Genomic DNA, 15,728 nt, shown 5'->3' with positions numbered 1-15,728 from the left:
ATGGCCTGGCTAGATTAAGGCATTCACAGGAGCTCTTTGTAAGTGCAGTGCCAACAGAATGTGGATGAATGATCTTGTTTTCCTCGTAACCCACAAAAGCCTTTTCTTCCCGCTAACAAGTAGGAATATGTTTCATCACAGATCCACATTCTAGCTGTAGAGCTCTACAATCTGAGTGAAAAAATGGGGTTTGCTTTGTTGTTGACAGGGCAGCCATCCTCCTGATTCTGGTGGCTGCTGCTCATTTTTAGTTTTTTTTTGTTTGGTTGATTGGTTAAGTGTTTTGGGGGTCAGAGGGGGTATTTTGGTGGTTCAGGTTTTGGGGTTTTTTGCTGTGTGGTTTGGGGTGGTTTTTTTTCCCTGGAAGAGTGCTTGCAAGGTCAGATGCTTAGGAGAGCTCAGAAGTGTGATATGACTAAAACTCATTCATGTGGCCAGAAACAGCTTTTGATACTGAGATTCTTATTCTGTTGTATGGTTCTGGCAAGTGAAGTATTTACCGATGTTACCTATGGCAAAACTTTACCCTTATTACCAAAATATACTTTAGTGTTTGGTTTTCCCCTTGTTGCTGGCTTCTCTTGGATGCGTAACTACTTAAAACAGGATAGCGGAAGTTATGCCATGGATCTTCAAGTTTTATTGGCTAGTCTTTTAGCCTCTGGCTTTCTAATAATGGAATAATTAAGAAAAAAAACCCAAAAAAACATTACAGTAAAATAAGGACCAAACAGTAACTTAAAACATAGAAAGGTGCTCAAAGCAGCATGTATTGGTGCTTGTGTGTTTGTTTTTGGTTTTGTATGGGTGGTTTCCTCCCCTGTCCCTCAATATTAAATTATTGTTATTCATACTATTGTTAGTGTGTCTCAAGTGGTTTAGGCACCTGGTCCATGTAATATAATTAATTTAATATAATTCAAATGCATACTTGTTCTGCAAAAATTACTACGAAATAGTCTGGAGTGTTATTGTCATACATGAGCATTTGTGGTATTCTTGGGTATAATTGTTACTGCTCCATCAGTGATTTGTACAGATATTTCAATTTTTCCATGTTGTTTTATTTCTTCTAGGCTTAATTTATGAAAATGAATTGTGCGTCAAGCCTATAGACTGTCCTTGTGACTACCATGGAAGTTTCTTTGAAATGGGTTCAGTGGTTTATGAGGAATGTAATAACTGGTTAGTAATTTTTCTTTTGATGCTGTGGACTTAATCCTTTCATGGTCATAAAAGAGAACTTCCTTGCATAAAGTTGTTAAGCCCTCACTGTTTCTATGTAGAAAAACTGTTGTTCCATACAAGTTATGCAAGGAAGGGAAAGATAAAAGAAACTATAGAGCTATTAATGTAAGAAGAGCAAATGACAGATATTGCAGAGAATACTGTAATGTTTAATAGCACTTTTTTTCACCCTGAGCTCTGCTTCAGACTAAAAAGTATCTGGAATGCAAAATGTCATCAGGAGAATTACTTTGACTTTTTGCCCCTTGTTTATGTTGTCTCACCTGGATGCAACCTAATGTCACTGTGGCACTAAGCTGCTGTTTTGGGAATTTCTAAGTTAATTTTATACATTGGGAAGAAGTAATACCTTTTATTGGATCAACTTAATTGAAGAAAATGGATGAGCCTTTTTTTTAAAGTAGTAAGATTCAAATTGCTTGTGTTAATTATTCTTAATTTTAATAATCCTTACCTTTTATAATGGTTATCAAGTTGCGAAAAAGAAAGAAATGGGTGCATGGATGAGTTTCCAATTGGTCATAGTCTTGTGACAAGCTCTTGCCACACCATCCAGGCATTCTAGTCACTGTGATAGCCCTTTTGTGAGACTGGAGACACTTGGTGCTCATTTCATAGGGAAGGAATCCAGGAAGAACAATGAAGGGACAGTCATATATGCTTCACATACACACACACACAAAGAAAAAATAATTATGAAACCTTTTGGGTTTTATTTCAGCACTTGCATTGGAGGAAAGTGGATTTGTACAAATCTTACGTGTCCGGGTATGTGGAAGTCTTGAATACTTAACTATTTAAAAGCTGGATTTTTACTTGGGGTAAAATATTCCTGTTATACTGAAATATCATATTAAGATCTATAATTTGCATTTCTTTCACTTTCTACATATTAACCCATCAATATACACAGATTAAATACTAAGATCATCTGACTAGCAGGCATCCGCTTTTCGATGCAGCGTAGTAATGCATCCCCCCTATACATCACCATAATGTCTCTGGTAGATGGCACTACCTGGTCATTCTTATCATTCAACTAAAGCTTCCTCTGCAATCTGCACTTGAAACACTTATGGCTAGATTACTTTTCTTTTTTTCTCCACAGTACTGCTGCTTAGCGATATAGTATCCCAGTATTGTACAAATATCAGTTAGTAATTTTCACGTGCCTGTGGAATAATGGGTTTTACTCTCCTCACTTCAGATAAGCAGCTAAACAACAGAGATTAAGGTCAAAAGGATTTTGCACATTAAAGGTACCCATGACCTCATGGTTCTAATAGATGCCAGTAGATTCAAGCACTGGTCTCAGAGTTATCGGTTAACTGTGGGAGTGCTTAACATTTCTGCAAATAATCTCAGATCCACAGATTAAATACCCAGAATGTAAGGATCACACACATTGCCTCCTTCTGGGGTGACAAATTGTTTATGTATCGTGGCCTGGCAGCAGGTAGAAACTCCCTAACAAAAGCAAGGATAGGGTTCAGTTCCTAAGTGTGTTCCTAGTACCTGGTTATTATAGGAATACAATTGTATAAATTATAACATGTATGGAGTATATGAACTCTACAGCAGTAAGAACTGTTGAGAGTGCACTGTCTTTTCTACTCGACATACTTTAATATGTTATTTATGTTTGTCAGCTGAATGCTCAGTTTCAGGAGACATTCATTTCACGACCTTTGATGGGCGCAAATACACTTTCCAAGCTACCTGCCAATATATTCTAGCAAAAAGCCGAACATCTGGAGCATTTACTATATCCTTGCAAAATGCTCCTTGTGGACAGGTAAGGCTTAAAACCTTCTTGTAATATTTATATCCTGAAGGGTTTATTAATTGGAGGGGGGGAAGTAAAAAAAAAAAACCAACTACCTGCAATTGAGCATATTAAAATTAATCAGTAGGAACAATTTTCCTTAATGATGAAGTACTTGAAGAACAACAGTGCAGAGGAAGTCTGTTTGTACATTCTCAAGTTTGCTTGCAATAAATAAGAAAGATTATACTAGCGTTCTGATTCAGTGTTCACTGAAGTCATTCAGTAGCATGTGGTGGTTCATGCAGCAAACCCTGGATGATGGCTTACTTTTCTTGAGCTTTCTGACTATATCTTTCTGGATTTGCAGCCAGCACAAAATAAGCCTACCGCTTGAAGGAAGAATGACTTGTTTTGTGCCCTGAATATAGATTTCTCTTTCAGCTTGAAATTCACTTACACTGATATGAACAACTTTGGATAGCTTTTGGGACAGCTCTTTCTGATTTAGGTGTATGTATACATCTGCATTACTGTTAAGTTGTCATCCTGTACAATTACTGTCAGCCAAACATGCATATGTATATATGTAGCTGATACTACGGGTGCTCCTACTTTATATTTGAAAGCTTCTGGTACTGTACACAAAAGTCACAAAGTATTTAATATGCTTTACGTCCAAGACCCATTCACTTTCCTTTGTTGTGGTGTATGTGGATTTCTGAATATGTATTATTATAACAGTCTTGATAGGTCTTGTGATTTTGGGGAAGTTAAGACAAGTTAGAAAAGATCTTAAACATACATAGGTGGTATGAGAGGAGTAGTTGACTGACTTGAGCTGTTTTCTGGAGTTAGGCTTTTCTCACTGACTTTCATGAGTTCTACATGTACACCTAAGGGCAGAATTTGGCCCACATTTGTATTAGGGTCATAATGCTACCATGGATGTCTACTTACGAAGCTGCTGGACTTGCCATAGCAGCAAGATGTTAAACTTCGTATCTTTGTCAGATTTATGTTGTCTCCAATGGTCTTGTGTAAGGATTTTTATGTAGGAGCAACTGTACTGATATTTGAAGTGTATATTTAGAGTATTTCTAGATCATTAGGCCCAAATTTTAGTTCTTAAGAGGATGAGCTTCCATATTGTTGCAGTTATTTACTTCACGTAAAAGCAGTTGTAGCACCATTAAATTTTGCTTCAGTGACGGTAATTAATTACACTTCATTCTAGTTGTTTCTTTTTTGTTCTAAAGAAATGTATGGTTCTGTAAGTCCTTTTACACTGATGAGCACATTCATTCTTCTCTGCAGCTTCTATTGTTCATGCACTTGAGATTTCCATGGGAAGAGAAGTGGTCATATAAGCTGTCATGCCACTTTCTAAATGCTGTTTCAATAGTCTTGTCCTTGTGCACTAAAACAAACTACTCTGAATGACAAAGAAGACCTTTAAGCAGAAGGCAGTCATATTAAAGTGGCCTTGACAAGTTTATTATAATAGAAATTATTTATTTGCAATCCAGGTAAGAGATGGGAAACTGAGTGCATGAAGTCCCCTTCTTCTCATCTCAGTAATAAAAACTGAGAGGTAAGAAAAATAGCTTAACTGGATAGAGACCAGTTAAGTATATGATCCACAAGTATATACCTCACTATGTCTTCTGTGGTTCCTAGGACAAATGTATCAGGACATCAGGTGAGGTATGTGACAGGGTGCTGAAGAAGTAGATTCCTGTGTGGTGAATAGGACTGCTTTATTACGCTATAACAGCCTCTAGCTCTTTGAGGGAGAAGAGTTACAGTGAGGGCTGTGAAATGAGATCTTGATGAGACACGTACATCAAAAAAACTTCTAGACTTTAACCTCTGTTTGCATCATTCTTTGGGTTGGGAAGTATTTGCAGATCCTGCTAGTTTATTATTTTCTGTTTATAGGAAAGTAGAGACTGTTTCAAGATACACCTGATTATTGCTACAATTCCCCACTTCATGTGCATATTTGGCTTAGCTTCTTCTGATTTTAATGACCTCAGCTGGCTTTGTTCTGTTCTAACCTTGGGATCCTGAAGAGTTAAATCAGTATCATCATCTAGAACAGGGGTCCACAAACTACGGCCCACAGGCAGGATACAGTCCCCCAGGGTCCTCAATCCAGCCCCCGGTATTTACAGCGTGCGCCCCCCCTGCCCCCCCCCCCCCCCCCCCCCCCCCCCCGCCGGGGGTTGGGGGGGAAACCAAGCAGCCGCAGATGACTGCCTGCCACTTCATCTGCACGCCGACCCCCTGTTTAAAAAGTTTGAGGACCCCTGATCTAGAAGAGCAGAAAAATAGAATAGCTGTGAAGCAAAACTTAAACATAGGCATTCAGCATAGGTGTAGCTCTGGGCGCTCAGCATAACACTCAGAACTCCTCAGAGTCCAAGAAGCTTGAGAACGGTGGTTGTTTATTGAAACTGTGTTCTGTACTATGTGGTTGAAGGTAAGCAAAGGGGATGATCCCCAAAGAAACACTCTAGGCAACTTTTTTCTTCAAATGAAAGTTGAAGCATGGTTGACTTCTTGCAGAAGCTCACAGTGAGACCTGTTGAAAAGCCCCATTAATGGACAAGAGAGGTCTGGAGCAAATATCTGCTATGGTAATGTGCAGGATATCTATTGTGTGTCTCATTTCCTTTTGTGTTACAGAATTTATCTCTGTGTAAAACAGACAGAAGTATGCCTTTTGCTTTAGTTGTGGTGGTGATGCTTTCGTTGGGGAAAATGATTATCAAATTAAGGCAAGAGCCTTGCAGTAATTCTTAAATCATTTTCACCCTGATTTAAGGTCTTTGCCTAATGTGTGTCTGTGTTGGAGTGCTTTGTAGGTGAAAAACAGATTCTCTTGGCTTTTACTACATGTTGGGCTTCATACTTCACCTAGCCTTTAATAAAGCTAGTCTGATCAGTCCCTAATAGGTATAGGCTTTTACAGAGGTTTGAGTGAAGCATTCTGAACATCAGAGACTTACATGGTATGTTTCAGGGCTACGTGCTGCTAAATTAATTATTAATGTACAAGTCATAAGAGGGTAGTGGAAACAGTTTGTGTATTATAACACAAGAATGTGAGGCTTCAGTGCAACTATTCAAGTGTCTATCAGCTAGCTGGTACCACTTGGCAAAAGAGCTGCTTTACAGCTCCCTAGGCACCGTCCATTATCTTTTTCCCATTTATAAAAATTAATGAACTGAAATGGGAAGCTAAAAGATTTGTAGTGCAGAATCTCATATTTCTTGATGGTTTGAGATTTATGTGCTTTTTTTAAAAAAACCCAACTTATCAGTCCCATCTCTTTCAAGCAGATTAAAAAATGTAGAAAGAAAATACCTGGGGAGATTTTTAGCTCTCTGAGTCACAAAGAATCCAGTCATCTAGAGCCTTACAGCTGGTGACATAAACAGTCATCAGGTCACAAGTTATTTCAAAACGATGTGAAATTTTGTTTAAGCATTTTTTGGAAGGAGAATCAGTCAAGTGATCAGCACAGCTTAACCTTATCTGAGTTTCAAGTGACAGCCTCACTGGCTTTTTGATGAGAAAGTCTTCTGAATATAGAATTTTTTTTTAAGTGTCTAGTGAGAGAAATGGCCATTCCTGTGAAAACACTTGCTGCAAGTTGGCAGGGGCAGTGCTGTGAAAGAAACAGTTCATTGAAACAGAGCATATTGTCTGGCAGAATTTCTCCTTTAGTTTCAGCACGGAGGAATAATAAAGCTTTTGTCAATATTGTGTAGTAATGTATATACCATGAAGGATTGTTCTCTTGGCTCTGGGCTTCTGTGTGTATCAGCTGGTATTTAATTTTCATCTCCTTAAAAGGTTGATAAAATTGTCATCTTCTATGCACTGTTGCTGAATTATATGTGCAGAAACCTAATTTCTTAGTGAAGAGGCAAGGCAACAAGCTACGAGAACATGGCTTCACAGCGCAGGTGTCTGTCTTCACTATCAGTCCAGGAGAGCTGGTTGTGCTGATGAAATATCTTTGTTATTTTTATAATTTGCTATTTCTAAGTTTCATTTTTCTCCTTTAAACTATTGGTGAAAGACCACCATTATTTAGAGACAGGAAAATTCTGAATGTAGTTTTTAATCTTTACTACTGTATGTACTTGTGTGTCCATGGTATTTGAAGGACTGACGGCATCTGTTAAAGCCACACGATAGTGTTCAGAGATCCTTGCAGCTCTAGGAATTACGTTCAATGAGTAGGACAACATTTGCCCTGTATTACGCAAGTCCTAGTGAAAATCAGTGAGGGCTGGATACAAGTGTAAATCTTTGAACTGAACATCCTGATCTCTTTGCACTGTGCATGGTGCTATTCACAGTATAATTTTTCTGCTAGTGCGACTGTCCAAAGGTAGGGGTATTTTAACTAAATCTTGTTCAGTGACTCTTTCAGCACTGAAGTTGTTTACCATTTTACTATCTCATGATCAGTTATGCCTTCACTGTAGGCAGTGAGACTGAAAAGTGAGCCTCTTGCACCTCTGCTGGACGTTTCTGGACTACAGCTCGGTGCCAGATCCAATCAGTGGGAAATTTCCTGCAGTGAGACCTAGGCTACTCTTTGACCAGTGGTTTCAGACATGTCTGCATGTCTTGGTATATAAGACATTATGAACCATTGAAGATGCATAATCAAGATGAGAGTGAAATGAACAGATAGCGTGCCAGAAGTGACCAGACCTAAATTTTTTCATTGTTCTTGAATACCTTTTAAATGATTCCAAGGTCTTGCAATGAAGGAGGCTGAACAGAAATAAGCAGTTGAGTGCTTTCCCCTTTTCTCTGTAGATGGCAGGGAATAGGCAGTCTCTTAACTTTATCCAGCCACGCTAAGCCAATGTAAATAAGCTGATGTCTCAGAAGCTATAATAAAAAGATTTGAATATAGCAGGACTGGCCGAAACTTGATTCCTTCCTAGGGCAAAGAGAAAGCAGAGGGTGGCCTGTGATTCTGATACCTTTCAGCATGTAGCAGGGTGAATTACAGAAAGCTGACATGGTAAAGTTCAGATCACCTCTTGATCCACCTTTGCCTGATTCTCTGTGATGGAGCATTTTTCTTTTTAAAACAATGAGTAGTGATACATACCAGACTAAGAAAAATCTGGTAACCTTCTGTGCTTAATAAGCATACTTTAGTAAGTATTCTTTCCCTATTGGCATTGAAAGCCAAAGTATCAGTAGTTATTCTAAAAAGTGGAAGTCCCGGCCTGGAAACCTTTGACAGAAACCAACTAGGGTTAATGATCCATTTGGCTAGTTTCCACATTATTTAGTGTAAGTGTATTTATTACTGTGTTATGTTGAAAACATTCAATATTCATTAGCCTTCACACTTGTCCTGCTTTTCACCTGTATGGTATAGTGTTTAGTCAAAGATCACTACAGTTATGTAAAACATGCAGGAGTGTTAAATAGTTTGGGACTTCATTTAGGTATCAGCCAGTTTGAGGACTTACTTGAATGGAAAAAAAATCCAGCCTAATTAATGGAGAACAAGTATGCTATAGTGGACTTCTGTTTTGATGAAAGCATTTAACTTCAATTCTTGATCTGTAAGCTGTTGTGAAATTTTCTTGTGTAGACCATATAGCTGCTGTATGTTGTGAAACTTTATTACATGAGGCTCAACAATTTGGTTTTTTTGGATTTCAGCCTATTTGCTGGTTTTGGTAATGTTGACAATTAAGTGCCACTGAAGAGGGTGGGTGTTGGTAAGGCAGATGAGGTTGATCTAGGATTATTTTTTTTTGGAGTATGTTTCATCTAGACTGAAATGCGGTATTCATGTGTTTTTCTGTATGATGTTTTGACTTAACTGAAGTGGAAATAAGAATAAGCAATGACAATAACAATAAGCAAGTCAGGTGAGTTGGATGTTATGATATTGTAAGCTGTCACAATGCTGCCTGCCTTTCATCAAAATTCACCCAGGGAATTTATGAACATACTCCACAATTTCTCTCTAGAAATAATGAACCTGAATGCTGTTTTAAATAATGATTCACAAAATGTTTCTGTCTTTCATTATTGCTTGCCTTTAAAAGAATTTTATATTTTAAATATGCTTTAAAAAAACCTGGGTATATCAGAACACTTTAAAGTCCAAATTTACATTTCTGTGCATTGCTATGTGGATAATGCAGCCTTGTTTATGAGCATTAACTCTGCCTCAGTGGCTCTTTAATCAAGGGGTCTCAGGAGCTGCAGGTGTCTTTGTACTTAGCTATGTAAGAATTGTTTAAATTTCTCTTTCCAAATGCCACTTTTGAGGTGTATTTGCATAACAGGTTAGCGTTATATTTAAACATAGGTGTGAAATTATTCAAAATACTAAGCTTTCTTGCTCACCTGTAAAGCGGTATGTTTTACAAGTGCATTCTGGTAAGAAGAAAGATAGAACTGAAAGTTTTCAATTCCCCACTAATTATAGCTTTACTTCCCTCTTATTTAATATTCATCCTATTTAATTTTTTTATTTGTTTTGCTGTTGCTTGTAGAACCAGGATGGATCGTGTATCCAATCAATCAGTCTTATTCTTACACAAGACCCCAAGAGGCAAGTGACTCTGACTCATTCAGGAGATGTTTTGGTTTATGACCATTACAAAATTAACCTGCCTTATGCAGATGGTAAGGAATAATATACAAGCATTTAACTCCTATCAAGTACTAAAGCAATATTTTCATGGCATATGTGTATGTTGTGATACTGTCAATATTGCTAACATAGTGAAGTGGTATATTGTAAATGTCAATTTTGTTTGTTTTTAATGACGTTTCACAAATTAACTGCTGATGTACTTTTTACACTAATGGTAGGAGTTGTACAGTAGCTCTATTGGGCTAGTGTCTCTTATGTTCAGATTGACTATGTCTCTTAATGAGTCCAAATGTCATCCCTCACACTTACAAGGTTAGTTCTTTTCTAAGGGGAAAGTAGTTTCCCTGATTCTTAAATTGAATAATTTATTTTCCATTTTTTTCTAAGTGACTCAAGTGAAGTGTTTGAGGCACCCTCCTGCCCCTTACAGATAAGCTACAGATTTTTCAGACAAAAAACTTCTGTTGCTTCTCCTTTTTGCTTTGATGAGTTTTAAATCTCCCCCTCTGGAAGATATTACCAAGTATTCTGTGTATGAATATGTGACTGTGTTCTGCGAGTTTCAATGTTAACTTTAATGAGAGCTTTATGTGCAAATCATTAATACATTTGTTGACTGTGGAGTCTTGGCTCTTTGGGAATTGCCCAAAAGAGGCTTGCATACAGGAAGCATGTTGCTGGTTTTAAGATCAGTTGTGTCTAAGGTAAGTGGTCTGCAATGTTTGTATCTTGAAATTGATTCGCTTTTAGTTAACAGTTATGAATATTCCAGTGAACTCTGGATGCATTTTTAAAAAGTGTGGTGACTGTCATAAGAGTCTTGTTTTCTTCTTCAAAGTCTGAATTAGTCTAAGCTTTCATGAGAAATCAATGATTACAAGAAATTAGCTCCTTAATAGGAAAAAATAACTTACATAAAAATGATGTAAAACAAAACCAGTGAAATTATAAGAAAAAACTGTAAATTACAGGCAGGTTTCCTTTGTCTTTCAATGATCTCTGTTTTTACTCGCCAGAGTTATTTGAAATACGGAAGCTCTCCTCTGTATTTCTTCAAGTAAAGACACACATTGGATTACAGATACTATATGACAGAGAAGGACTGAGGCTTTACCTTCAGGCGGATGGACGGTGGAAGGATGATACTGCGGGCCTTTGTGGAACTTTCAATGGAAATATGGAGGATGATTTTTTGTATGAATAGCTGCAAGATTTCTATTTGCCAGTATTTGGTTCTCTGCAGTTAGAGTGGTAGATCAAGTGTGTACTGAAGCTGAATGGATAGATACCAAGAATAATTTATTTTGATGTTTTGTGTTAGTGAGATGGGTAGTAGGTTTTAGATTGCTAACAGAAAATCTGAAACTTCAGCTATAGGATATCAAGCCAGCTTTTGCTTGAAATATTCTAATATAAAAATGCAGTGAAATACATATGACTTATAAATGCTAGTTTATCTGAAGAGTTTTGTCCAAAATATCGAGTGGCCTATATGACGGACTTTCTTCCTCCCTGCAAGACTTTCTCTCTTTCCACCTCCTGTTTTCTGCTGGAAGTTCTAATCTGCTCTCTCTAACAGAGCCTCCATTGTGCAGTGCCTGCAGGCCAGCAACAGAATTGGCTGTTGACTGAGTTTTGCTTTGTTGTGATGCAGTGAGAGGTGTTCAGAGCTGCCTGAGCACCACAGTCAAAACTGCTGTTTGTCCAGCTTCTTTGCAGCATATTTCCTACAGATACTAAAGAATAAATTTACTTCCAGAGGACTGAGAAGCCTAATAGAAGCAGGAGAGTAAGAACATGAATTTAAAGCATGACAGACCTTTCTGTGATGAAGAGGAGGGAAGAGTAGGAGAATTTCTTTCTCTCAAAACAATTGAAACCTTAAAAACCAAAACTAACAAAAATGGGAAAACTTTCTGTAATAGTTGCCATTTAAAAACACACACACACCATACACAAATATTTTAGTGGATTTTTTAACAGTTTCTATCTTAAAAATTAAGAAGTATACTCAGAATATTGTTTATAACTAGACTAGCAAATACATAGACAGGATCTCAATGAGGAGATAGTTTTTAAAACTATTTAAAATACTTCTTTCTGAAGCAGGTAAGTTTTGTAGTATGTTCTTGATAGTCTTTGGACTTGCTCTCATTAAGTGAGAAGTTGTTCAGTAGTTGATATTTGTGAAGAAGCCCTTAAGCAACAGGAGTTTATGGATTGTGGTGAGGCATGACACAAACCATAATGTGCAAGCATCTTGACATGCACACAAAACACCTGATCCACACCAGATTTGGGAAACTTGCCATAGACAGTGGTGTCTTTTGCAATGCCTCTACTCCCCGCTACTTTACTGGAAGTAGTCCTACCGGTTGTGTGCCTAATGCAATCTTTCCCCTGGAGTGTAACACCCCATATCTAAACGCACAGTTTCCGTCATTCTCCCTATGCAGTATTAATGTGCCTCGGCTATTTTGATCCAAGTCTATCTGTCAGCTTCTGCTTCCCCTCTCATTACTTGAGCCTCATGGATATCTGTGCAATTGTTTTTACAGTTACATCTCTGGACCCTTGGATTTCTGTTCCTTCCTCTTTCTTTTAGGGACTAGAGAGCCTGGGAAGTCAGCTACCCAGGAACAGACAGGAAAATATAGGTAGAGGAGAGATAAAAATTAATCAGGTATCACCGAGGAGGCAGAATTATGAATAGGAAGGAGAGCGCAGACTTTCAGGGCAGTGAGGCTCCCTTATTCTCTAGTGAAAATGGAACTTGATCTGTTTTGATCTGTCCTTCTTTACAAAGTATCTAATGGCTCCAGAGCACATCTCTTTTGCTTCTGGGCCTTTCCAGAAGAGTCCTGAAAATTAAGCTGACAGTGCTTTATGGGAGAGTGCATGAGAATATGGAACAGCGGAAGGGGAGCTTGAATCAGCTCTGCTGAAGGGGGTGGTAGAACTGAGACCATTCTGTAAACTCACTGTATCTTTTGTGACTGATGTTTTTGTTTTGTTTTGTTTTTTTTGTAAAAGATCTCCAGTTGGAGTAACTGAAAGCACTCCAGAGCTGTTTGGAAACACATGGAAAACTTCTTCAGCATGTGTTCTTGTGCATGATAGTTCACAAATGGATCCCTGTGATATTCATCTGCAGGCAGGTGGGCAGTGAAGGTCGATTGTTATTGATGAATGCCTTTCTGCTTGTATCTGTGTCAATTTTCCTAGTTGGATCAGATAACCAGTCCTACCCACGGAAAAAATTAATACCTACAGGTAGCATTTGTTGAGTTCAGTGCCTAAAAAATCACGTAGTAAATTGTTAAAATATTTTGTGATATTTGCAGAGGCACTTGAAATACCTTCTTTTTGTTGCTGGCTTGCAGTTACAATGTGTGAAGTTAGACATGCATTAAAGGTTGGTAGTACGTCTAGTATTGGTGATGCTGCTAGTTAATATGGAAACTCAAAAGTATTGAGGTATTCATTTTCAAAAATACCGACAAAGTGAAATATCTGATTTAGCTGTCTGCTGTGGAGGAGAATGAATAGCTGAAAGATACTTACATACTGCCAGCCTTTAGATTCAGCTGAAAGAGTCCAGTTAAGGGAAAGATGCTAGTGGCTGATGCCATGAGAACCACAGATGATCACTAAGACATCCTTTAATAATGATGAACTTAGGTCATCAGTTATATCTGTTTCACAGTTCCAATTACTACTTGTCTTGGATTCTACACACTTTTAGGCAAGATACAGAATTAAAATATTTATTAAAGTTTTGCCTGTAATTTCAGCAGTGCTAGGAAATCAACACTTCTCCTGGTACAACTTCATCCTGTCTTTGGAATATTTATGCCATTTGCAGCACTAAGAAGGTGCATTCTTGGTAATGGGTTTGGACATGAATGTAGAAAAAAGTGGCCTGTGCAGGAAGTCAGAAATTCAGGAAAAGGAATTTTGAAGTCCTTGTTTATGCATCTCTCTTATTTTGTGGGAAAAACAAATTTATCTCTTTCTGGGTGTGCTAATATAGCATTAATTTTTTTTGACCATTATTGCACAATTATTTAATGTATTCAGATGAGTGCTCTGTCTAGAGCTTCTTACATAACTATTTGATACTGCCTTTGTTCTCCTCTGTGCTACCCCCAGCTAGCAGCTCTGGGTGCGTTGCAGCCTTGTGCGACAGTAACAATGGGCAACAGATTATTCTTTAAAATACTGACCTGTTGAGGTAATAACTGAGAGTGACTTACACTGATGAGATGTAATCCTGTGTATTTATGAAAGGTGCTGGTGTGTATAATCTGTTGCTTAACTTGTATCCGTGACTCAATTTAAAGACAGGAGACTGTATGTAGGCGCTGTTTGTGTGTTGGAAAGTTTTCTGAATGCCTTGAAATCATTCCCAGAACAAGTTCAAAACTATGGGCAGCTAACTATTCTGTCCTTTCATACAGTTGTATAGATATTAAAGATAAAAAGATACATATGGCAATAGTATATAAGCAGGACCAGTTGCAGTGTATCGAAGACACTTTTTTTTCCAAGTCTTTCTAAACTCCCTCACTGAAATGGTGTTTAATCTGTTATTTGTATAGCCTCTTATGCAGCGGAAGCTTGTAGCATCCTCACAAAAGAACTTTTTGCTCCATGCTACCCCTATTTGAGTCCTGTTCCCTATTTTGAGCAATGCAGAAGAGACACTTGCAAATGTGGACAGATTTGTTTTTGCTCTGCTCTGGCCCATTATGCTCATCACTGTCGAAGATTTGGAGTTGTTATAGATTTCAGAAGAGGTGTCCCAGACTGTGGTGAGTTCCCTTTCACTTCTAGTCCTACACAGTTACTGTCTGAGGACTTTAGAATGACAATCAGAAAATAAAATTAAGTCAATATAATCTTTAAATAAGTAGAAGATTAATTCTAGCACGATCTTTCCTGTACAGGACAAAGGGGTTTTTGTTTGGTTTTTTTGGGTGTGTGTGGTGGTGTTTTTTGGGTTTTTTTGGTCAAGACAGGATCAGTACCAGTGTTTAGAGGATTGTTGCTTTATAGTTGGCTTTCTTTAGGTCTTTTGACTTAAGAAACACTGCAAAGACAATTTTTTTAAGTTGGAGGGCTTCTAATGTATACAGAAGTAAAAATATGTCTGTATCTCTAATATGGCTTTGCATATCTCATACCCATGTTGATATTATTCATGAACTGTGTAAATAGATTTGTTCCTTTCCTCGTAGATGCTAGGATTATCTAATACCTAAAATGAATGAGTTGAAAAAAGATGGTGATGTATTTAACAATTTTAGCTGGATTATTCTCAACTTCTGCTGTCTGACAATCTCTGTTAGCTTATTCCAATACTGTCAGTGATATAAAAAACACAGAGTGCTGAAACAAGTGCAGAGAATTGGTATTACTGGTATTTAATTTAAAAGGAATGGAAGAATAGAGATAGCCAAAGGTGATGTCTGTTTATACGCTCTATAAAGCCTCACAAGTATAGGAGTGGGGTAATACCGAATTCCTAAGTTTATATGAACTTTTTGAGGTTGATAGGATGTCTAGTGCCATCATGTATTTTTTTTTTTTAAACTATAGAATTAGAAACCCTATAAAATAAAAAAAACCACAACCCTAAACTGACACTCCTGATGTTTCAGTAGGTTTGGCTCCATGAACCAGGCTGAAAATCTTTTCTAAGGAACATTCAAGAATTTAATATCTGGTAGTTTTCATCACATCATGTAATTATCCATGTTGTAATGCATATGATAAAGAGGATTTTGGAAAGCTGGTCCAACTTAAGTATCTCAAGCTGCAGTATCAGTATATATATATATATATTTATCTGAAAAGACTGGCTTGCTTGCAGTCATTATGGCATGAATGGCTGTGTCTGCTATGACTGAATGAATCAATCAAAACATTTAATTTCATTTTTCTAGAAGCAAGTATAGTTTTGTTAGAATATCTGTAAAAAGTCATGCTTGTAGCATTTAAAAAATCTTTTGCATTTCAAGAACTTCAAATCTTTTTTTAAGTAGAGTTTT

General features: G+C 37.5%; 1 protein-coding gene across 1 annotated transcript in view; it reads left to right on the top strand.

Moving 5' to 3' along the window:
* OTOG (otogelin) overlaps positions 1 to 15,728 on the top strand; it is a 102,229-nt gene that overhangs the window by 18,135 nt on the left and 68,366 nt on the right. The window contains 7 exon segments of the mRNA XM_037403207.1: positions 1,077 to 1,185; positions 1,970 to 2,016; positions 2,898 to 3,043; positions 9,572 to 9,704; positions 10,692 to 10,869; positions 12,709 to 12,833; positions 14,277 to 14,489. Coding sequence (XP_037259104.1) covers positions 1,077 to 1,185; positions 1,970 to 2,016; positions 2,898 to 3,043; positions 9,572 to 9,704; positions 10,692 to 10,869; positions 12,709 to 12,833; positions 14,277 to 14,489 — 951 coding nt within the window.

The sequence above is a fragment of the Falco rusticolus genome, chromosome 10 (assembly GCF_015220075.1).
Source record: "Falco rusticolus isolate bFalRus1 chromosome 10, bFalRus1.pri, whole genome shotgun sequence".
In the NCBI taxonomy this organism is placed as follows: domain Eukaryota; kingdom Metazoa; phylum Chordata; class Aves; order Falconiformes; family Falconidae; genus Falco; species Falco rusticolus.
This window is presented reverse-complemented; position numbering and strand designations above follow the sequence as displayed.